The 24519-nt window shown below is 38.1% G+C and overlaps 3 protein-coding genes across 3 annotated transcripts; all 3 read left to right on the plus strand.

The window, feature by feature from the left end:
- Positions 1–6515: 6515 nt before the first annotated feature.
- Positions 6516–7475, plus strand: LOC311185408 (taste receptor type 2 member 20-like; the record flags this gene model as incomplete). Its single annotated transcript, XM_084256035.1, has 1 exon — positions 6516–7475. The coding sequence occupies one exon, from the start codon at positions 6516–6518 to the stop codon at positions 7473–7475; it is 960 nt and encodes a 319-aa protein (XP_084112161.1).
- Positions 7476–14775: 7300 nt separating this feature from the next.
- Positions 14776–15693, plus strand: LOC311185409 (putative taste receptor type 2 member 33; the record flags this gene model as incomplete). The annotated part of the gene is made up of 1 exon (XM_084256036.1): positions 14776–15693. The coding sequence occupies one exon, from the start codon at positions 14776–14778 to the stop codon at positions 15691–15693; it is 918 nt and encodes a 305-aa protein (XP_084112162.1).
- Positions 15694–20551: 4858 nt separating this feature from the next.
- Positions 20552–21481, plus strand: LOC311185410 (taste receptor type 2 member 14-like; the record flags this gene model as incomplete). Its single annotated transcript, XM_084256037.1, has 1 exon — positions 20552–21481. The coding sequence occupies one exon, from the start codon at positions 20552–20554 to the stop codon at positions 21479–21481; it is 930 nt and encodes a 309-aa protein (XP_084112163.1).
- Between the last annotated feature and the right edge of the window lie 3038 nt (positions 21482–24519).

Consider the following 24519-nt stretch of genomic DNA (forward strand, 5'->3'; position numbering starts at 1 on the left):
TTGTATTGTAATTAGTGTCACACATATTTAAAACAATGTGTTCAGACCATCTTTTGGATGGTCCTAAGAGTCATTCCTCGGTCACATGCTGAGAATGTTTGTTTGGGCAGATGTTACTCTATTATGAGAACTCAGATTATGGTTCATGGAGCACAATGAGAACTGTTATGAAAAAATACACACAAAATTAAGCAGTAACAAGGGCCTCCCTGGTGGTGCAATGGGTTAAGTTGCAGCACTATGAAGCTATCTGCAGCCACTGCAGCACAAGTTAGATTTCCTGCCAGGTTGCTAACCCACATGGCAGAGCAGACCTCTCCTGACCTGCCGGTGCTCCCCTCAGCAGTGTATTTCTGTCAATCTGCCTGTTCTGTGTCCCACTCTGTCTCTGGTGAATCCTCTCACCCCCCCACACTACTGGCTTACACCCCAGTTCTTGGATGCATAAATAAATCTTTAAAAAAATTCAGGAGTAACAAAGCATATTTATAGTAGATTTTATATATGCATACAATAAACAGCACTAAACAATATCCAATTTAATACAAGTAGATGAGAAGCTTAGAAGTGGATCAAGGTCTACCATGAGGATGAAGAAGAAAGAAAAATAACCATGAGCTGTTCTCAATGTTGCTCTGTGTCCACATGCTGTTAGGAAAGTTGTTTGTCCAATTTTTATATATTTTTAAAGATTTATTTATTTATGCATCAGATAGCTTCACAGTGCTGTGCCTAACCCCTTGCACCATCAGGTGGGCCCATTGTCCAGTTTTTAATTAAAAAGATTTAAAAGATTTATTTATTTGTGCATGCAAGCGCTAGGGTACAGGCCAGAGGTATAGGGGGTGAGAGCATTCACCAGAGACAGAGTGGGGAACAGAACAGGCAGACTGACTGAAATACACTGCTGAGGGGAGCAATGGGTAACTCAGGAGAGGTCTGCTGTTGCTCCCTGGCTGGGGATCCAAATCATGCTGCAGTGGTTGCCAATATCTTCATAGGTTGTGTCTTAACCCCTTGTGCCACCAGGGAGGCCCTTAAAAAGATTTTTTGAAGTGTGATCTGGTGTTAAATTATTATGTTTTCGGATGAGGAGGCACAGAACCCAGAGACCACGCTGGCCTGGACAAAACGGGGACAGTCTCCTGTACCACAGGAAGCTCCAAAATCAAGGAGGAACAATAACTACAGAAAGATGAACCACAACGTAAAAAACAAAGAAATAAATGTATTATTAAAAAAATAATTTTGTTTTCCCCAAGCCACCTTTGGATCTCTGAATTGCCAATTGTCTCTTCTATCTTGCTACCTAAACCTTTAGTTTAAAAGACTCAATTTTTCTCTATCATAAAAAATATTCATATAAGAATAGCAAAAAGTTATGGGCATATAATATAGTACTATTACCATATATTAAAATAGTATCTATGATGTCTGTGTGATACTTACAGGGTATGTATTCAAGATCTGTTTATTATAATTTTGTGGAACAAAATGAAATGGAAATTATGTTGATAAATTATTGATAGTATTACTATAATAAATTTACAGCTTTGTTCAGTGATTTCATTTACATCAATATTAATTCTTAGTAATATTAAATTTTATTTTTTATTTTTTTTTTTGTATAGAGGCATGCTTTATTTATTTGTTTGCTGGTCTGTTTGTTTGTTTTGTTTATACATGCACTGGGTACAGTCAGAAGCACGGGAGGGTGAGAGAATTCACCAGAGCCAGAGCGGGGAGCAGAGCAGGCAGAAGGACCGAAGTACACTGCTGAGGGGAGCAGCGGGCGGCAGGAGAGGTCTGCGCGCCATGTGGGACCCTCCTCCGGTGGCCGGGGAGCAGCCGGGGATCGAACCGGCGCCGCAGAGGCCGCGGGCAGCTTCGCAACCCAGCGCTCAACCGCTGCGCCACCGGGGAGGCCCATATTAAATTTTAATAGAATTATCTAAACATTAAGATTGAAATCATTTTCACATCTGGTTTCTTTGTCTTTTTTTTTAAAGATTTATTTATTCATGCATACATGAACCGGGGTACAGGTCAGATGTGTGGGAGGGTGAGAGGATTCACCAGAGAGAGAGCGGTGAACAGAACAGGCAGACTGACTGAAATACACTGCTGAGGGGAGCAACAGGCAAGGCAGGAGAGGTCTACCTTGCCATGTGGGAATCTCGCCGGCCAGCCGGGATCGAACCCACGCTGCAATGGCTGCAGACAGCTTCACAGTGCTGCCCGCAACTGCCTGCACCATCAGGGGAGGCCCTGGTTTCTTTATTTTTAATCCTCTGTTTTCCTCAGTTGAATATTAGCACTGTGATGTATGTTCATGTCTATCTTTTTCTGCTGAGTCTCTAAACATAAAAGTCAACCCATGGAATAGTTGGACAAAATGAAATAAATGAAACAATGAAATAAATGAATGGATAAACTGTATTTGGACTGGAAAACCAATGAAAATGACACACATGACATAATCTGCAGGTTGCTTAATTTTCCTGGTTCTACTTCACCACTTAAGTGCCAATAAATAAATCTGTACATTCTATGTTCTAATGACTATATTATTGGGTAAACAAAATGCCGTGACAAAGAGTAAAGATTCCCTGAAGTGACTTAACACATTATAAATTTAATTTATTCTTTTAACAGTACCTTTTCTACAAATTTATCCAGGAAATCAGACTGTTCAAAAATACGTCACCTTTAACATGTGACTTCCAATGTTGCCTTGTAGTCATCTTCCATCTCAGGAGGAAAAGGTATATGGAAGAATGTGCATGAAATTGGAATTGGCCTATAAATGGTGCACATAATTTCCAATCACATGACATTGTTCCAATTCCCATCACATTGCCACAAACCACCTGTAAGGGAGCCTGACTAATATATCGTTGCACAGCCCAGATAGAAGAGGGAAACTTGGAATTTTGCACACAGAATATTATTCAGCCATAAAAAAGAAATGCAATCTTGATATTAGCAAAAACACAGATGGATCACAAGGTCATTCTGCTTTGTGAAATAAGTCAGACAGAAAAAACAAATATCACATGATCTCTCTTTTATGTAGAATCTAAAGCTCTTAAAAAAATAAAAAAGCCCAAGCTCATAGGTCCAAAGAACAGACTGATAATTACCAGAGGCAGGGTGTGAAGAGTAGGAGAAATTGTAAAATGTTCAACAGGTACAAACTTCCAATTATCGAATAAGTCATGGGGATATACTGTACTATACAACATGGTGACTATAATATTTTATTGGATATTTGAAAGTTGCTAAAAGAGTATACCTTTATGAGATGACAGGTGTTAACTAGACTTATTGTAGTGGTCATTTTACCACTATAGACATCAAGTCACTATGCCATTATATTGGAATAGTTGGACAATATAATGTTAAATATTAATTATACCTCAATGAAAGTAAAAGAAGAAATACTTCAGGTAGCTACTGAAGAATGAGAGGAATCACAGGTAGATTGAAGGTAGATATGAAAAGTGTTTGTTCCCTCATTTCCTTTAGAATCAGGAAGCACACTGCTCAGGGAGTCCTTTGACCAGATGGAGCCACTGCAGCATTGGGAAATGATGATTGTGCAGGTTTGTTAGAAAGAAGACTGGAGATTTCTTTTCTCTCTTAAGAAACTCCTTAGCTGAATGGCAAGGAGGGAGATCCAGAATTTCTCATGTGCTCTTAGTCAGGACTCAAAGTAGCTGAGTGAGAAGCAATGACATGGCCATGGGGCATGGTGAGGACTCACTGGCCTTAGAATCGTGGCCACAGCCTGGCCAGCTGAGGCAAAGGCCAGATGGAGAAAGTGGAGGAGACCCAGGGGATCTGACGTCATTGTGGGAGCTGAACTGGGGAGATTTGGGGGTGAAGGGCAAGAACTCCTTGAGGTGTGAAAGAACAGATTATGAGCTACCCAAGAAGAACATTCCAGAAGCAGATGTAAAGACAGAAGCTGCCTGACCCAAGATTAAGTCGCTGGCTATGTGTGCTGCACACGCCTCTCCATCTGGGCCTCCATCAGAGACCACCTGAGTCCCTGTCCCTCCATCTCTGGGCAGGAAGGGGCTTTAAAGCGTCCCAGAAAGTCTCTTGTGAAGGAACAAAAGTCCTTCATCAGCCCTGATGGATAGTTTGAACTTGAAATTATCTGAATATTTTCTCAAAAGAGACTTTTAAATTAAAAAAAGGGCATTTGGGGGCAGAAAGGACTCTTACCACTGATGGCACTGCACGGCTCTGGCCCCAATCCCCATGCCCTCTACATCAGAAGGGTGCTGGGAAGACATTGGCCTCTGATGTGCACTGAGCTCCAGGGTGCATTGTGGACACATCATCCTCTCAGCACCACACTGAGTTTCCCTGGGGAGTGGTGGCAGCCAAGTAATTATGCACTTGAGCAGAAATAAGCAAAGAGTGCTCATCTCCTTTAGCTTAGGCTGTCTCATGGATCTATAAAAAATTTATCTTGTTTAAAAAATTCTGAGAAAGGATATAACTTACCTATTCCAAGTTTCATAAGAAATTATCCTTTTTTTCTTACAAGCTTTATTATTTTATCTTTTGTACTCTGTCCATCATGCTCTCAAATTATTTTGTACATTTGAGATAAAGGATGGAGTTCAATTTTCCATACTGTTGTTTAGTTTCCCAGCATCCATTATAGAAAATAATTTTATTTCTCATTAAATTAGTGTTTTGTTGAAAATGAACTGAATGGATGTCCATGTGAGATCTTCCTAGACTGTATATTCCCAGCATCCACTCTCATGAAGGATTTCAGTTGATGTTAATCTTCCTTTCTTTCACAGCTCTCTCATGAATTTATATTTTTAGCAGCTTATCCCCCTTATCTTGGTTGAGTCAGGAAGAGTCTTGCCTTCTTCAGCCTGTTACATTCTGCTTCTAGATGGAAATTCTCACAAGCATCAAACTTGTGAACCTGGACGCATCAATTCACACAGGATGAATGAGTAAGTCACAGTCCTCAGAGCTTCGGAACCAGACAGTCAACACTGAAAGCACTTGGCACAAACAGAATAGTAACTCCTCCAAATGCCACTCAGACAGGATTTTATTATTATCCACATAGACTGGTGATCACAGAGGCAGACTGTAGTTATAAAACAGAGCCCAGGACAGAGACATGTGAAGCAGAACACTTGGGTTTTCTTTCATGTTAATTGACTCTGAGATCCTCTGCTGAAAACAAGTATATGGTAAAGACTGAAACTAATTAATATCCAGGGTAGAGGTAGGTACGGTCATCTATTAATCTAAAAAAACAAAAAAAACAAAAGCCCTCAAAACTCAATTTAAAAATTTTTTAGAAAAAAATAAAATTGAATAATTATATCTGCTTCTTTTGATGTGCCCAAAGAATATTTACAAAATTCCTGGACATTTTAATGAAATGTTAGTATTTAAATAACAGACTAAAATAAAAATTTTTATCAAAGGGTTGAACGTGATTTACTAATAATGGGTTGAGAAGTGTATGTGGGAGAAAGTGGAGATTTAAACCTGGAATTCTCCCTGACACTGACTTTGCATTAGGAAATTATGGGATGTTAACTTCATTCATTCATGAGATATACATGTGGTTATCTTGGAAAAAATAAAGTTAAGCCCTTCCTGGTGGCCTAGGAGTTAAGTTTCAGTGCTATCAGCTCCATGGACTGAGTTCAATTCCCAACCAGGGAGCTAATTCACATATGGTGCAGCAGACCTCTCCTGTCTCGCCCTCTGTTCCCCTCAGCAGTGTATTTCAGTAGATTTGCCTGTTCTGCTCCCCTCTCTGTCTCTGTGAATCCTCTCGCACGCACCCCCCCCCCATGCCTCTGGCCTACACCCCAGTTCTTCTACTCAAAAAAAAAAAATAAAGTTAGACATAAATATTCGTTTTCAGCAAACAGTTTTTAGGGAGTATTGACCTTCTTGGAATTCTCAAGAAAATCTTGAATGCTTTTGATGGGAAAAGCATTCTTCCTTCATTCACCTGACATTAAAAGCAAAAATCCAAATTAACAATAACCCTAGTTATGACCAAGACCTATCTTTTAATTTCGAAAATTCATTGTCTATTCTATGTACTGAGTTTTTAAATGTTATTAACAACTACAATGATGAATACAAATTATGGAGACATCAAGCAAGGAAAATAATTGCAAAAGAGTATGTCTGAATTTGCATGTTAGCAAATGAGAATATAACATTCAACTCAACTCAACTGAACTATCTCAGCCTGTAGCAAGGACACACACAGAGTATGACCAGGAATCTGTTTGAGTTAGAAGGAATGTCATTGTTTTTCATAACGACAGAATGAATCCATGTATTGCATACTCTGTTGTTGTCCTGCTTCACACTGGTGACAGAATTTAAAAGAAATAAGAATTTAATGCACATTTTGAAATCAGCTGCATGTAAAATAGTGATTTTAGACTTGAATTTTTGTATTTTTGGACATGATAATCTTAACAATTCTTTCCATCCTAGTAATGACCGGATTTGTTCTGGGAAATTTGGCCAATGGCTTCATAGCACTGGTGAATTGCATTGACTGGGTCAAGAGACAGAAGTTCTCCTGGACGGATGGAATTCTCACTGCTTTGGCGGTCTCCAGAATTGCTTTGCTCTGGGTAATATTACTTTATTCTTATTCAACTGTGTATAATCCAGTTCTACAAAGCGTAAAAGTAAGAATTATTGTTAAACTTGTCTGGATAGTAAGCAACCATCTTAGCACCTGGCTTGTTGCTCTCCTCAGCATATTTTATTTGCTTAAGATAGCCAATTTCTCCAGCCACATTTTTATTCACCTAAAGAGGAGAGTTAAAAGTGTACTTCTCATCATAATATTAGGGAGTTTGCCCTTTTTAGTGACTCACTTTGCAATGGCAGGTATAACCGAGACTACGCTGACAGACAGGTGTGAAGGAAACATGACTTGGAAGACCAAAATCAGAGACATCATATGCTTGTCAAATATGACTGTTTCCACTTTAGTTATTGCCATACCCTTTACCATGTCTCTGATATCTTTTCTACTACTAATCTTCTCCCTGTGGAAACATCTCAAGAGGATGCAGCTCAGAGGCAAAGGATCCCAAGACCCCAGCACCAAGATCCACATCAGAGCGTTGCAAACCATAGTCTCCTTTCTCTTGATGTTCGCTGTTTTCTTCATGGCTCTCATCATCTCTATTTGGAGCCATAGTCAAGTCCTGAGAAAACCCATCCTCCTGTTATGCCTGGCTATAGGAATTCTGTATCTTTCAATCCATTCACTTATCTTGATTTGGGGAAACGAGAAGCTAAAGCAGGCCTGGTTGTCATTTCTGAGGCAGCTGAGGTGCTGGCTGGAGGAGAGGAAGTGGTTGGTAGCTCCCGTGTCTTCGTGCAGAAAACAAACCTCTTCTACTCCTATTGCTCCTTCTAATATGTACGCAATTGAGTAACTTCTGAAAGTGTATGTAGAAGTCTTTCACCTAAGCTTATCACAAAACCTATATATGTGTGTTTATGAAAAATATTAGGAAGATTGTAAGATTAGCAAACCATTCAGTGTGATTTTCCAGATAAGCACTCTAATGTTGCAAAATGTTGTATGACATCCTTTAGGATTATGAAGTCATGCAAATTTCGTATATATATATTTAATTTCATATATGTATTTTAAGTTATCATCTCATGAAAGAATCCATGATGAATAATTTTGCATTTTAGATGATATCATGATATTATTGCTATTTTCCACTGTAGCTAGCACCAAATGTAACACAGTGTGCTTAGGTTTCATTGTTTGAACTGCCAGTCTTTTTTTTTTTTTTTTGCATATAAAAATATGTTTTTAGGTCTTTTTGTATTCCAAAATGACTAATTTCTCTCCATAATGAAAAACATCAGACTATTAGATCATACAGATTGGACATTAACAGATTTAGAAAACAACATAATTTTTTTTTTTTTTGTCTGATCATGGTTTTTATTATTTTTTTTTTTATAAATTTTATTGTTATATTCCCCATACAATTGCAGCCCCCCATTCTGACCCCAATCCCTCCCCTCCCGCCCCCGCCCCCCTAAAAGTGTCTCTGGTTCATAGTTTTTTGTTGATTTTGATTTTCACTTTCTTATAGTTATTCATTTTCCTGGTCCCTTATTTAAGTTTTCTAGATTCCTGCTATGAGTGAGACCATCCGGTATTTTTCTTTTTCTTTTTGGCTTATTTCGCTGAGCATGATCCCTTCCAGCGCCATCCATGTTGCAGCAAATTGCATGTGTTTATCTTTTTTGAATGCTGAGTAATATTCCATGGTATATATGTACCACATCTTCTTGATCCAGTCATCTATTTTTGGGCATTTGGGTTGTTTCCAAAGCTTAGCTATTGTAAACAGTGCTGCTATAAACATAGGGGTGCAGGTGTTCTTTGGAATTGATGTTTCTGTGTCCTTTGGGTAAATACCTAGGAGTGGAATTGCTGGGTCATATGGAAGCTCTATGTTTAGTAGGTCCAGAAATCTCCACACAGCTTTCCACAGTGGTTGGACCAGTTTGCACTCCCACCAACAGTGCAGAAGAGTTCCTTTTTCTCCACACCCTCGCCAACATTTGTTGTTGCTAGTTTTTTTAATATGTGCCATTCTCACTGGTGTAAGATGGTATCTCATGGTAGTTTTGATTTGCATTTCCCTGATGACAAGTGATAACAACATAATTTTTTAAGGTGATTAAAATTGTTTATTCTGTATTCTTAATTTAATAGACAAGAATTTATTAATCATCTTTCCATATACTGGCCACTGATTCTAATTTAAATATTATGTATATTTTTTAACTAAAAGTTAACAGTTTATGGTCAGAGAAGATGGTTGGTATGATTTCAATCTTGGTGTATCTGTTGATGTTTGTCTTGTGTCTCAGTATGTGATTGATCCTGGAGAATGATCCCTGTGCGCTTGAGAAAAATGTGTACTCAGATTTTTTTGGGTTTAGTGTTCTGTAGATGTCTGTTAAACCCAAGTGCTCTAGATCCTTATTTAGAGCTTTAGTGTCTTTACTTATTTTTTGTCTCATTGATCTATCCACTGTTGATAGTGGTGTGTTGTGTTTTTTCTGATGTCTGTTTTCAAAGATGATAATAGTTGTCTGAGATATTTTGGTGCTCCTTCATTTGGTGAGTATATGTTAATGAGTGTTATTTCTTCTGGAAGTATTGTCCCCTTGATCATAATGTAAGAAAACTATAAAACACTGTTAAAAGAAATAGAAGAAGACACAAAGAAATGGGAAGACATCCCCTGCTCATGGATTGGAAGAATTAACATAATCAAAATGGTCATCCTACCAAAAGCAATATACAGATTCAATGCTATTCCAATAAAAATTTCAATGACATTCTTCAAAGAAATAGAACAATTATTGATGAAATTCATATGGAATCACCAAAAACCCCAAATAGCCAAAGCTCTTCTGAAAAAAAAAAGAAGGGAATGGAGGCATCACATGCCCACACTTCAAACTATACTACAATACCATAATCATCAAAACTGCATGGTATTAGAACAAGAACAGACACATAGACCAATGGAATCGAATAGAAAATCCAGAAATAAACCCACAGATTTATGGTCAACTAATATTTGACAAAGGAGCAAAGACTATGCATTGGAGCAAAGAAAGTTTGTTCAATAAATGGTGCTGGGAAAACTGGGTTGCTACATGCAAAAGAATGAAGCTTGACCACTACCTCACACCATGCACAAAAACCAACTCAAAATGGATTAAAGAACTAGACATAAGATCTGAAACCATAAAATACATAGAAGAAAATATAGGTGAAACACTACATGACATGCACCTCAAACACATCTTTACAGACACATGGCCCAAAGCGGTGAGAGTGAAGGCAAAGATAAACAGCTGGGACTACATCAAATTAAAGAGCTTCTGCACAGCAAAAGAGGCAATAACAAAAACAAAGAGAAACCCCACTGACTGGGAGAACACTTTTGCACACAACACCAATGATAAAGGACTGATCACAAAAATCTACAAAGAGTTGATGAGACTCAACAAAAACAAGGAAAATAATCCAGTCAAAAAATGGGAGGGGAGAAGAGCAAAAAAGAAACTTCTCTGAAGAGGAAATGCAAATGGCCAACAGACATATGAAAAAATGTTCAACATCACTTGTAATCAGGGAAATGCAAATCAAAACTACAATGAGACACCATCTCACACTAGTGAGAATGGCACATATTAAAAAACTAGCAACAACAAATGTTGGCGAGGTTGTGGAGAAAAAGGAACTCTTCTGCACTGCTGGTGGGAGTGCAAACTGGTCCAACCACTATGGAGAGCTGTGTGGAGATTTCTTGAACTACTAAACATAGAGCTTCCATATGATCCAGCAATTCCACTCCTAGGTATTTACCCAAAGGACACAGAAACAGTAATTCCAAAGGGCACCTGCACCCCTATGTTTACAGCAGCACTATTTACAATAGCTAAGCTATGGAAACAACCCAAATGCCCAAAAATAGATGAGTTGATCAAGAAGATGTGGTGCATATACACAATGGAATATTACTCAGCAACCAAAAAAGATAAACACATGCCATTTGCAGCAACATGGATGGAGCTGGAAGGGATCATGCTCAGTGAAATAAGTCAGAAAGAAAAAGAAAAATACCGGATGGTCTCACTCATTGCAGGAATTTAGAAACCTTAAATAAGAGACCAGGAAAAAGACTAATCAATACAAAGTAAAAATCAAAATCAATAAGCAACTATAAAACAGAGACACACTATGGCGGTGGCGGGGGGTGGGGGGCAGGAGAAGGAAGGATTAGGGTCAAAATAAGGGGAGGTCACTTATATGGGGAATAGAACCAAAATGAAAATGCATACATTGAGCAAAGATGAAAAAAGATGTAAGAAATATATAAAATAAAATATTTAAATAAAAAATAAATTAATAAAAAAAGTTAACAGTTTACTTGATATTAGGTAAAAGACTCCATATCACATATTTATATATATATATATATCACATGTATATGAAATATATATCACATTTTTAGAAACTAGACTATCACTTTTTTTGTATTCATTTATTTTTTTGTACTTTTTAATTTATTTTTTAATATTAATTTTTTTTATTTTTTACATCACTTCATTTTTAATCAATATTTGCTTCCCCCACCCCCTCAGGTGTAGTCCCCATAGAGTTTCCTTCACCAGTGCACCCATGCGCCATCACAGTCCCCTGTGCTCCTCCCTTCCTCCCTCTGATCCCTCTCCCTCCTCCTCCCCTGCAGGATGTCTCTGATTTATAATTGTCCGTTTTTGCTTTGTTGCGTTTTGTACTATTGTTATTTTTTTACACTGATGTCTTATTGGTGAACTGCCAGTCTTTTGGATGGTCATGAAAACCAGTTTTAAATCACACATTGAGGATGGATGTTTGAGATAATGCTATTCCATCACTAGTGCTTTATAGTTTACAGAGACCAGCAAGAACCATTGTGAGTAAAAGAGGCACACTATGAAATTCAAGAGTGACAAATACATTAGTAGCAACTTTTTATGTATGATGCTGAGGAATTGCAGATCATACAAGACAGTTAGGAAAGTCATTTCTTCCAGTTTTAAAATAAGAAAAACTTTTTGAAAGTAAGATCTGTCATCAAATTATTTGCCTTTTCCCCAAGCCACCCATGGATCTCTAAATTGACATTCTCTCCCCATCATGCCACCTAAAAATTCCTTTAAACTTCAGGTAAGAAGACTCAATTATGCACTATCTTTAAAAAATGTTTATACAAGAACAGTAGAAAATATGGTATATTATTCAATGACCTTTAGGCATACACAAATAAAGTATTTTTTAAAGATTTATTTATGCACTGGTCCAACCACTATGGAGAGCTGTGTGGAGATTTCTGGACCTACTAAACATAGAGCTTCCATATGATCCAGCAATTCCACTCCTAGGTATTTACCCAAAGGACACAGAAACATCAATTCCAAAGAATACCTGCACCCCTATGTTTATAACAGCACTATTTACAATAGCTAAGCTTTGGAAACAACCCAAATGCCCAAAAATAGATGACTGGATCAAGAAGATGTGGTACATATATACCATGGAATATTACTCAGCATTCAAAAAAGATAAACACATGCAATTTGCAGCAACATGGATGGCGCTGGAAGGGATCATGCTCAGCGAAATAAGCCAAAAAGAAAAAGAAAAATACCGGATGGTCTCACTCATAGCAGGAATCTAGAAAACTTAAATAAGGGATCAGGAAAATGAATAAGAAAGTGAAAATCAAAATCAACAAAAAACTATGAACCAGAGACACTTTTTGGGGGGTGGGGGCCGGGAGGGGAGGGATTGGAGTCAGAATGGGGCATGTGCAGTTGTATGGGGGAATATAAAAATAAAATTTATTATTTAAAAAAAAAAGATTTATTTATGCATACAAGAACTGGGTTATAGGCCAGAGGTGCAAGGGATAAGAGGATTCACCAGAGACAGAGTGGGGATCAGAACAGGCAGACTGACTGAAATATACTTTAGGTGAGCAGCAGGGTGAGACAGGAGAGGTCTTCTGTGCTATGTGGGTCACCTCCCTGGCTGGCCTGGATAGACCTCATGCTGTAGTGGGGGGGTGGTAGCTTGACAATGCTTAGCTTTAACCCCTGCACCCCCGGGGGGGGGCACAAATAAAGTGTTTTTGAACAAGCTATACCATGCATGCCTTCTAAAGGAGGGGTTTCTTTTGTTTTACAATAGTCTTTGTCTATTTCCATGAAATGTTTCCAAGTGCCTTCCAACTTCAGCTCCCAGATTCCATGTTCTCCTCTTCTCTGGAATATACAAAAACTCCATTTCTCCCTCACAGATGTGCGTGGTAATGTGATTTAAATCTCAGCATGTTATATGGGTAGAAATTATGTGCACTCTTACACGCCCATCTAAAATAACTACACGCTCATCTGTACAGCTTTCTCCACCCAGCCTCCTGGAATGGAGGTGACTCCATGACAACCTAGAAAACACTTGTTAAAGGTGTGTAGTTTTGATGAGCCCAATGCACTGGAAAATTGCTCACAGAAGGCCCCTCAGAAACTGTTAAAGGAGTACATTTAATTTATATTGTGTTCAATTCACTATATATTAGTAAGCACATTTTGGTACCCAGTCTAATGCAGTTCTTGGACCTTGGAGTATGCAGATTTGTTTACAGATATTTGAATGATGAAGAAATAGAACCAGGATGGGGCCTCCCTGGTGGTGCAAGAGGTTAAGACACTTCACTATGAAGCTATTTGCAGCCACTACAGCACAAATTCTATCCCTGGCCTGGGAGGTGACCCACATGGTGCAGCACATCTTTTCTGACTCACCTGCTGCTCCCCTCAGCAGTGTATTTCTGTCGATCTGTCTGTTCTGTTCCCCAGTCTGTCTCTGGTGAATTCTCTCACCCCCCATACCTCTGGCCTGTACCCCAGCTCTTGTATGCATAAATAAATAAATCTTGAAAAAAAAAGAAATAGAACCAGGATATCCATGCAAAGCACACAGATGTTGTGTTGGGTGTCATTTTCATAAATTTTCAAGTTTAGTTTCTCCATCCAATTATTTTGTCATTAGAATATCATTTGTAAGTTTATTTTTTTTATTTTTATTTTTATAGAGGCATGCTTTATTTATTTATTTATTTTATTTGTTTGTTTGTTTTGTTTATACATGCACTGGGTACAGTCAGAAGCACGGGAGGGCGAGATAATTCGCCAGAGCCAGAGCGGGGAGCAGAGCAGGCAGAAGGACCGAAGTACACTGCTGAGGGGAGCAGCGGGCGGCAGGAGAGGTCTGCGCACCTAGTGGGACCCTCCTTCGGTGGCTGGGGAGCAGCCGGGGATCGAACCGGCGCCGCAGAGGCCGCGGGCAGCTTCGCAACCCAGCGCTCAACCGCTGCGCCACCGGAGAGGCCCTAGAATATCATTTGGATCAACTTCATGAACTGAATTCAATGTCTTGGGTGTCAGTAGTAATAAGATAGATACATTGCCCCTATACTTCTGGATGAGACAGGTGATTAAAAAATTAGTAGTGGAAATTATTTATAATGTTAAAATTTCATAATATTAAATATTGGTATGGAATGTAAATTAAATTACTGAAAAGTTTTTACATTTATTTTTATTGTAGAACTTACAATCAATAAGATGCCAACACACTTTCTATTTCATCATTTTCTACAAGATTACAGTAAAGCAGATCTTGAAGACATTCCCTATAATTATTATATAGATATCTTAGTTGCCAGAATCTATGCAGAATGGTCATTGAATAATGTAAATTGATGAGTGCGAGTAATGGAGAGATTAAACAAGGGAGGGAAATTGCAAAACAATATGTTCTTATTTGCATGCTAGCAAATGAGAGTTCAACATTGACATCAATATCAGTTATGAAAATCCCAACCTATGGCAAGGGCACAGTGTGCGAATAGGATTCCACTGGAACAAAAAGGGAATGTCAATGTTTTCATAAAGACGACATCCATCCCACCTGTTGGCATGCTCCGTTGCTTTCCTGTTTGACATTGCTCACAGTGAATGAAAAGAAACCAGACTTTTACGCACATTCAGAGATCACCGACACATACAAGTTAAGGTGAGAATATTAAAGACTCACGAGCAGTGATATTAGACTTGGCTTTTTGTTTTTTTCTAGACATGCTAAGTTCATTCCTGAGCATTCTTTTCACCCTAGTAGTAATAGGATTTATTGCAGGGAATTTTGCCAATGCCTTCATAGCACTAGTGATCTGCATTGACTGGGTCAAGAGACAAAAATTCTCCTCAGTGGATCAAATTCTCACTGCTTTGGCGGTCTCCAGAATTGGGTTGCTCTGGATAACATTAACGGATTGGTGTATATTTGCATTTGATCCAGTTTTATATCGTTTTGAAGAAAGAATTATTGTTCCTATTCTCTGGACGGTAACCAATCATTTTAGCCTCTGGTTTGCTACTAGCCTCAGCATATTTTATTTGCTCAAGCTGGCCAGCTTCTCTAGCCTTAAATTTCTTTACCTAAAGTGGAGAGTTAAAAGTGTAATTCACGTCATTCTGTTGGGGAGTTCCATCTTCTTGGTTTTTCATCTTTCACTGATAAGCATCGATAACAATGTGATGACAAAGGAATATGAAGGAAACACCACTTGGAACACCTATTTGAGGCACGGTGTATTCCTTTCCAATCTCATTGTATTCACATTAGCAAACTTCATCCCCTTCACAATGGCCCTGATAGCTCTTCTGCTGTTAATTTTTTCTCTGTGGAAACATCACAGGAGGATGCAGCTCAGGGTCAGAGGATCCCAAGACACCAGCACCAGGGTCCACATAAGAGCTGTGCAGACCATGGTCTCCTTCCTCTTGCCGTTTGCCTGTTACATCCTGTCTCTAATCATCTCAGTTTGGAGTTCTCCAGACTTGCAGAATAAACACATCATCTTGCTTTGTCAGTTTCTTGGAATCCTGTATCCTTCAAGCCACTCGTGTATCCTCATCTGGGGAAACAAGAAGCTAAAGCAGGCTTTTGTGTCATTTCTGTGGCAGCTGAGGTGCTGGCTGAAGGAAAGGAAGTAGCTGGGGGCTCCCGACTCTTCATGAAGAAAACAAACTGGTGGAGTCTAACATCTTATACTCCTACTGCTTCCTGTAATTTGTATGTAGTTGAATAACTTCTGAAAATGTATATAGAAGTCTTTTACCTAAGCTTATCACAAAACCTATATATGTGTGTATTTATGAAAAATGTGATTGTAAAATTTGGGCCTCCCTGGTGGTGCAGGGAGTTGAGCACAGCACTGCGAAGCTGTCTGCAGCCTTCCAGTGCGGTTTTGATTCTCGGCCAGCTGGAGAGATACCCACATGGTGCGGCAGACCTCTCTTGTCTTGTCCACTGCTCCCCTCAGCAGTATTTTCGGTTGTCTGCCTGTTCTGCTGCCCATTCTGTCTCTGGTGAATCCTTTCACCCTCTGGCACCTCTGGCCTGTTCCCCAGCTCTTGTATGCATAAATAAATAAATCTTTAAAAAATGTGATTGTAAGATTAACATAGCATTGACCAGCTTTTCATATAAGCAACATAAATATTACAAAATATTATACAAAATTCCTCAGAATGATAAACCTATGTGGTCTTCATATACAGATTGTTTGTCATCATTTTTCAATAAAATAATTTATTATTTATATTAAACATTCTTTAAGAAATGAGAACTTATCTCGGAGAATCATTGCTATTTTTCACTGTAATTACACCTCACATTTTGTAACACAGGTTCTTTAATTTCATTGTTCAAACCTCCAATCTTTGGATGGTTGTGAAAAGCAATTCTAATAACACATTGAGGGTGGATGTTTGAGATAGATGCTGTTCCATCATGAGTTTTTACTTTATAGTTTATAGAGAGAAATGAGAACTATGTTAAGAAAAGATGCACATAATAAAATTCAAGCATGACAAATTCAAATTTACAGTAAATTTTGCATGTATGCTCAATAAAGAATACTGAAGAATATTAGATTTAAGCTAGTTCATAAGAAGTTTAGAAAAGGACCAAGGTCTACAATGAAGATGAAGAAGAAAGATGATGATGACCAATGTTCAGATGAAGTTAGGAAAGTCCTTTGTCCAGTTTTTGAAGTCAGAAGACCTTCTTTGAAGTTGAACTGAAGTCAGATTATTCATTTTTCCTTTAACAACCTTTGAATTGCCAATCCTCTCTCCCATCTTGCTAGTTAAAAATTCCCTTTAAACATCAGTAAAATGACTCAGTTCTTCCCTATTTTAAAAGAAGTTCAAGTAAACCAATGTTTTATTTATTTATTTATTTATAAAAGATTATTTATTTATTTATTTATTTATACAAGCACTAGGTACAGTCAGAAGCGCGGGAGGGTGAGAGAATTCACCAGAGCCAGAGCGGGGAGCAGAGCAGGCAGAAGGACTAAAGTACACTGCTGAGGGGAGCAGTGGGTGGCAGGAGAGGTCTGCGCGCCATGTGGGACCCTCCTCCGGTGGCTGGGGAGCAGCTGGGGATCGAACCGGCGCTGCAGATGCTGCAGGCAGCTTGGCAACCCAGTGCTCAACCGCTGTGCCACCGGGGAGGCCTGTAAACCAATGTTTTAAATGTAAACAAATTAAGAGAAAACATTTTTAAAAGTTCTATCTAACTTAAAAAGTATGTATATATACAATTCAATGACCATTCTCTGTATATTAACATGGTATTGTTGTGAAACTGATAAGGAATATCAGGATCTATTTTATTACAATTTTGTGGAAAATGATGAGATGGAAAGCATGTTGACATGCTATTGATAACAATTTTTTAAAAGATTTATTTATTTATGCACACAAGAGCTGGGGTATAGGCCAGAGATGTGGTGGGGGTGAGAGGATTCACCAGAGAAGTGGGGAACAGAACAGGTAGATTGACTGAAGTACACTACTGAGGGGAGCAGCAGGCAAGACAGGAGAGGTCTGCTTCGCCGTGTGATTGCTCCGTGGCCAGCCGGGGATCGATCTCGTGCTGCAGAGGCTGTGCATTGCTTCATAGTGCGGTCCTTAACCCCTTGCACCACCAGGGAAGCCCCGATAACAAATTTTATTCTAAGGAAAAAAGCATAACAATAACTTAATTTGCATGTCTCTATTAGTTCTTAGTTTTATAAAATTTATACCATATTCAAACATTAAGAGAAAACATTTTCACATTTGATTTTGTCATTTATTTTTAATCATGTTATCTCTTCCACTAGAATACTGGGCCCATAATGTAGAATCATATCTATCTTGCCACTGTTGACTCTCCAGAACATAAAAACTGTCCATGGAGAGGGGTTAAAATGATATTCTAATGACAGAATAATGGATGAAATAAACTACATGAGATCTGGGAAACCAATAAAAATGAAACCCATCACCAAATCTGAGTTTGTAATGATTTATGAATCTGTTTCTTCACTATTCAAGTGTCTCTAAACAAATCTTTACACCCAAGTTCCAAGGACTGCATAGAGGCATAGAGAAAATGCAATCACTAATAGGCTCGAAAGTGTGAAGACACTCAAATATGATATAAATATAGTTTTTCTCCTTTAACATTACTCAGGTGTTGAAAAACACAAACAGTACTCAGGTGTCTCTGAAGTTTTCTCTGTGCAGTTACCCAAGGAAACAGGCTGATCAGAAATACACACATTCCTGCATGGTTTCATTTACATGTAGAAGATAATGAAACACAACAAATGAACAAATAAAACAAAACAAAAACAATGTCCTAGACTATAAGACAAATAGGTCACCAAAGAGAAGGTGGACAGAGGTGGGGGTGGTGGGTAAACTGGAGTTAAGAGGTCAATTGTTTGGCGAAGAATGGAAGCTAAACATGTGGGGGATGAGCATATTGTAGTATCACAGGTAGTTATAATGTCATACACATGAAGACTAGGTAATATTATACATTATTTGAATTAAAATTTTTAAGTAATAAGAAGGAGGTGAGTGTTGTCCTTTTGGAACCCCAGTTCTGCTCTCTTTTCTTTTTTTAAAAATTTTTTTAAAAAGATTTGTTTGTTAGGCATTGAAGAGCTGGGGTGCAGGCCAGAGGGGCAGAGGGTCAGAGGATTCACCAGAGACAGAGTGGGGAGCAGAACAGGCAGATCCACTGAAATACACTCATGAGGGGAGCAGAGGGTGAGACAGGAGAGGTCTACTGTGCCATGTGGGTGACCCTAGCCAGGGATCGAACTTGTGCTGCAGTGGCTGGCAATAGCTTCATAGCGCTGAAATTTAACCCCTTGCTCCACCAGGAAGGCCCTCTGCTCTCTTTTCTAAGAGCCTTTGATGTCTCAGCACCCGCACCCACTCCACCCAATTCCATTAGCAATTCTCTTCACGTCTTTCCAAGCTCCTTGGACAAGGGGAATTTCCTGCCTCCTCACTGACAGTATGTTTGTACTTTTGCTCCCGGGGTCAATCCTTCCTATCTTTTTATCACCCTCGAAATTTAGGACCCATGCCCTTCTGCTTTCTTTGGTAGCTGATACTGAATTTATTTCACAGGTCCCTTGCTTACTTTTTTATACCTAATGAAGAAGAATGATTGTATCATGTTGCTCATGCCCTGCTCTGACCATCTTGTCTGCCTGAGTGTCTGCAGTGAGCATCATGGAACAGATGTTGCTGGGGAGGTAGGTGGGGGTAAAATCTGAAGATGCATGTATTAATGGAGTAATGTTCCCTATAGGACAAGAAAGAATCACAGAATGAGGATTCTTCTTTGTGGATGAATGCATTCAAACGCAGGATTTGAATGCATTCAAATCTATCAACAGATAGATTTCCATCACCTTTCTTAGGTACAGAAAAAATATTCCCAAAGCTTACTGAATTTTTACATTTAAAACTATGTAATATAGGGCCTCCCCGGTGGCTCAGTGGGTTGAGCACAGCACTGTGAAGCTGTCTGCAGCCTCTGCAGCACAGGTTTGATTCCCAGACGGCCAGAGAGATATCCACATGGCATGGCAGACCTCTCTTGTCTCGCCAGCTGCTCCCCTCAGCAGTGTTTTTGGTCATCTGCCTGTTCTGCTCCCCACTCTGTTGCTGGTGAATTCTCTCACCCTCCTGTGCCTCTGGCCTGTACCCCAGTTCTTGTATAAATAAACAAATCTTTAAAAAAAATAAAACTATGTAATATAAACTTTGGAGCATTTTTAAATAATGCCCTTAACAACTCTCATACCATTAAACATGAGATAGATGCATAATAACTGTCAATGGAGAAATGAAAAACTTGTATTATTGGAGTTCAAAGAGTAAATTTGTATCCAAATAAATGTGGGTACAGATGTGTATATGTTATGCATGTGCACACACATGAAATGATAAACAAGTTTATTTGCAATACCCAGTATTCTAGGAATAATTTCTTCCATGATCTTATTAGAAAACTCATATTTTGTAGGAAAGGTTTTGCATAATGTATGGATAAGTCCCCGTGCACACCTAGCTTTGAAGTGTTTGAAGAATTCTGTTGCCTGCTACATGTGTTAGAATTTTGTAATTTTACTTATCCTGAACTCAAGTTGGCAGATTCAAATATTGAGAAAACAGAAGTGAGGCTCATGGAATTGCATATATCTTGATTTGCATGTTAGCAAATGAGAATGCAGCTTTCTTTCATCATCAGTTATAAAAGACTTTAGAGTTCAGCTGAGTTGTCTAGAGAACTACAAAGATTTTCCAGGGGGAAAGCCATAAATGCATCCATTAGCAAATCTTGATGGTTGCTGATTTGACAAGCCCAACACCATGTTTTACAAGAGAGAATACGGTTGTGTTTTCAAGAATCAGATATACATAGCATTTGAGATGAATGAATGAAGAAATCTTCAGCAGCGATAGTAGACTTTGGAGTATTCTTTTCCAGACAATGGTCAGCGTCTTCGACAACACACTTATGGTCGTTCTAATTGCCGAATTTGTAATTGGCAAGCTAGGAAACAGCTTCATAGCCCTGGTGAACTGCATTGACTGGGTCAAGGGAAGAAAGATCTCTTTCACAGATGGAATTCTCACTGCTTTGGCGGTCTCCAGAATTGGTTTGCTCTGGGTAATATTAATAAATTCGTATATATGCATGTTTAATTTAGCTTTTTTTATGACTGGAAAAATGTTAATTATAGTTTTTATCTTCTGGACTGTGAGCAATCATTTCAGTCTTTGGCTTGCTACAAGCCTCAGCATCTTTTATTTTCTCAAGATAGCCAATTTTTCTGACTCTATTTTTCTCTATCTCAAGTGGAGAGTTAAAAAGGTGGTCTCACTGACCATATTGGTGACATTGGTCTTCTTGATTCTTAATCTTGCACTGGTCAGCACACATATGAATGCCTGGTATGGTGAATATAAAAGAAACATGACTTGTAGTTCCAGGATGAAGGACTTTGCCCAATTTACCAACCATCTTGTATATATAAACACCCTGTTCGCGTTCGTGCCCTTTGCAGTGACCCTGACAGTTTTTCTCCTGCTAATCTTCTCCCTGGGGAAGCATCTCAGGAGAGTACAGCTCAATGCCAAGGGCTCCAAAGATGTCAGCACCAAGGCCCACATAAAAGCCTTGCAAAGTGTGGTAACCTTTCTCCTGCTCTATGCCATTTTCTTTCTGTCTCTTTCCATGTCATTTTGGAGCTTGGAGCTTCCAGACAGAAATCGGATCACTATGTTTTGCCAAGATATTGCAGTTGTTTATCCTTCAGGTCACCCGTATGTTCTGATTCTGGGAAACCATAAGCTGAGACAGGCCTTTCATTCAATGCTGGGGTGGCTGAGGTTCAGGTTCAAAGATGGGGAACCCTGAGACCCATAGACTAGAAAGGAGCTCATCTTGCACATCCTAGTGGAAAATCAGTTGATAAGGAATTTTTATGACATAAATTTATAGTTCCCCACTATTTTTCCATTGTGTGTAACATCTGAGTGTTACAAAGTATGTTTGGAACAAACAATATTTAAATATTATGACAGCTGAGCATAGTGTATGTCATTTATATTAATACACATATACACAAGAGGAAGTGGATGTGAACACTTTCAATGTAAGAACAATTTACCATAAGAAATAATATGCATTTTGTATCAACCATTCATCTTTTTGCAATTTTAAATTGAGAAATGCATAATAAATTGTGTATATGCATGTAAAACATAGTTACTAAAAATAGAATGTTATAGAATGTTATAGAATGGCCAACAACAAATATTGGTGAGGATGTGATGAAAAGAAACTCTCCTACATTGCTGGTGGGAGTGCAAACTGTTCCAACCACTGTGGAAAGCTGTCTGGAGGTTCCTCAGTCTACTAAAATTGGAGCTACCATATGACCCGGCAATTCCACTCCTAGGGATCTACCCAAAGGACACAAAAACATTTATTCAAAAGAACACCTGTTCCCCTATGTTTATTGCAGCACTATTTACAATACGTAAAACCTGGAAACAACCCAAATGCCCAAAAATAGATGACTGGATCAAGAAGATGTGGCACATATACACAATGGAATTTATTCAGCAATCAAAAAAAAAATAAACTGATGCCATTTGCAGCAATGTGGGTGGAACTAGAAGGAATTATGCTCAGTGAAATAAGCCAGAAGGGAAAAGAAAAATATTGGATGGTTTCACTTATAGCAGGAATATAGGGAGACCAAATAAGATATCAGTGCAAAAAAAAAAAAAAAAAAACAGTACTAAACACAACAAAGCAAAAATGGGCAATTATAAACCAGAGATATCCTGCAGGGGAGGAGGAGGAAGAAAGATAAGAAGGAGGGATGGAGGAGCACAGGGGACTGAGGTGATGGTGCAGGGGTGCTTTGGGGAAGGAAACTCTATGGGGACTACACGTGAGGGGGTGGGGGGAAACAAATATTGTTTAAAAATGAACAGTGATGTAAAAAAATAAAAATATTAATATAAAAAAATAGAATGTTATACTTTCGTGTATATAAAATGAATTCCTAATCTAGGGCACATACATAAATTTCAGATTAAAAATGAAGAATAAACTATAAACTTGCAAATTACATACACTAAATCTATTGTCTCAAATGCAAGTCCCAATTTACAAATGATTTCTAGAAGTTCCTTAGCTGGTTTGTTCCAACACCTTTTCTATATTATTAGTTTCACATTCTTGGACTGCGTTTTTATCATTATTAAGCACATGTAATTTATATTCGGAAATAAATTATATTTTCCAATGTAGTTCTTAAATATATAACAATACATTTTATTATTTAAAAAATTGTATTGATGTTACATTGCATTATATTATATAAGATTCAGGTGTGCATCATTCTAAATCAACATTTTTATGCAGTATATGCAGTATACACATGCATTTATTTTTTAATGTATATATTTAAAAATAGTTTTTAACTTGTAAAACAACAGTTTAATTTTAATGTATAAGTCTACCAAATGTTGACTGGTGCTAGCCTATTAATCTCTTTTTGGGAGATAGGTGTTTTGTTATATCTTATTTAATGACATACTTCTATTTTATTGGTGAGTGGAAAGCAACCAGGACATAGGAACAGAAATGTAGAGTCACTCCTGAGTAACCAAGACAGAATTAGCATGAACTTTGAATATGTGTATATGTTGTTAATATTGGTTCTATAGTAGAAATGAAAACTAAATATCAAAGGTGAAAATTTAGAATAAACTAAATCAAATGGAGTAAAAGTGAGGAAAGAGGATCTTTCTGTCCCTTACTGTTAATCCTGGGTGCTATAGGATCTTGTGTATTTTTAGAAATGAAGAATTCTTTACTTAGGGCTTTTATTCATAAAGAAATCTCTTCAAAGTACAGACTTTGTGCTTGAAATAAATTTTCTTGTTCTCCTAAAGTCACTCTATCATGTATGCATTGAAAAATATGTATTGAACATCTGTCCTATGTGTCTTGAATACATTTTAATAAGAGACAAGGTATAAAGCAAAATAAAATAAAACGTGTCCGTAATGAATAGGTAGCCACTAAAACCAGGAAGTTACGATATTCGTGCACTAGGTAGTGTGTATATTTCGTACTTGCTATTCCCCCTCTGTGCAAGCTACATGTCTCATATTAAGAAGTCGAGCTGCTGAGATATTAAGTGATATTCCCAGTGGTGCATGAAGGTGCAAGCGCAGAGCGAGAGTAATAGACCCAGCAGAGCAGGGATTTTCTCCAGACTTAAACAGCAATGGAAAAAGGCTGTCCACAGCCACATCTGAAATCTGGTGGGAAAAAAAAAAACAGGTAAAATATATAATTTCTATGTTTATATTAAATGCTCTTATTTTTCTATATTTGCCCTCTGGTTTCTGTGTCTCCCGAAAGGTCCTTGTTTTTGCTTATTTGTTTGTTGTGAGTTAGAAGCCAGTTGCCTTACTAAACTGTCACATGGACTCTTTCTGAAAGCTCTTTCTCTTGTCTTTTGCAGATAGAAAATGGTATCATCTGCATATAATGACTATTTTACTTCTTTTCAATTTTACTTCTTTTCATTTGAATGTTTTCGTTTTGGGTGTAGATTCCTCTAGTGAACAGACTTTCAAATTGTCAAGCAATGGTGATGATAATTGGCATCTTTGGAAATGGAAGATTTTTCTTGGTGTTTCACCAAAAAGCATAATACTGACTTTACTTTGGGGTAAATACTTCAAAAAATAATCAGCAGAGAGGATTTTTCTGCTCCTATCTGTGTGCAGTACTGTAATAAAATCTGCATGAAAAGTATCAAATGTATGTTTTCTTAGCAAATGTTTATTTCTGACGCCACCATCAACCCCTTCCCCCTCTCCCTTAACACACTGAATTTTATTAGAAATTGTTTTCCAAGTTCCCAG

This window comes from Talpa europaea, assembly GCF_964194135.1.
Source record: "Talpa europaea genome assembly, chromosome: 15".
Lineage (NCBI taxonomy): Eukaryota > Metazoa > Chordata > Mammalia > Eulipotyphla > Talpidae > Talpa > Talpa europaea.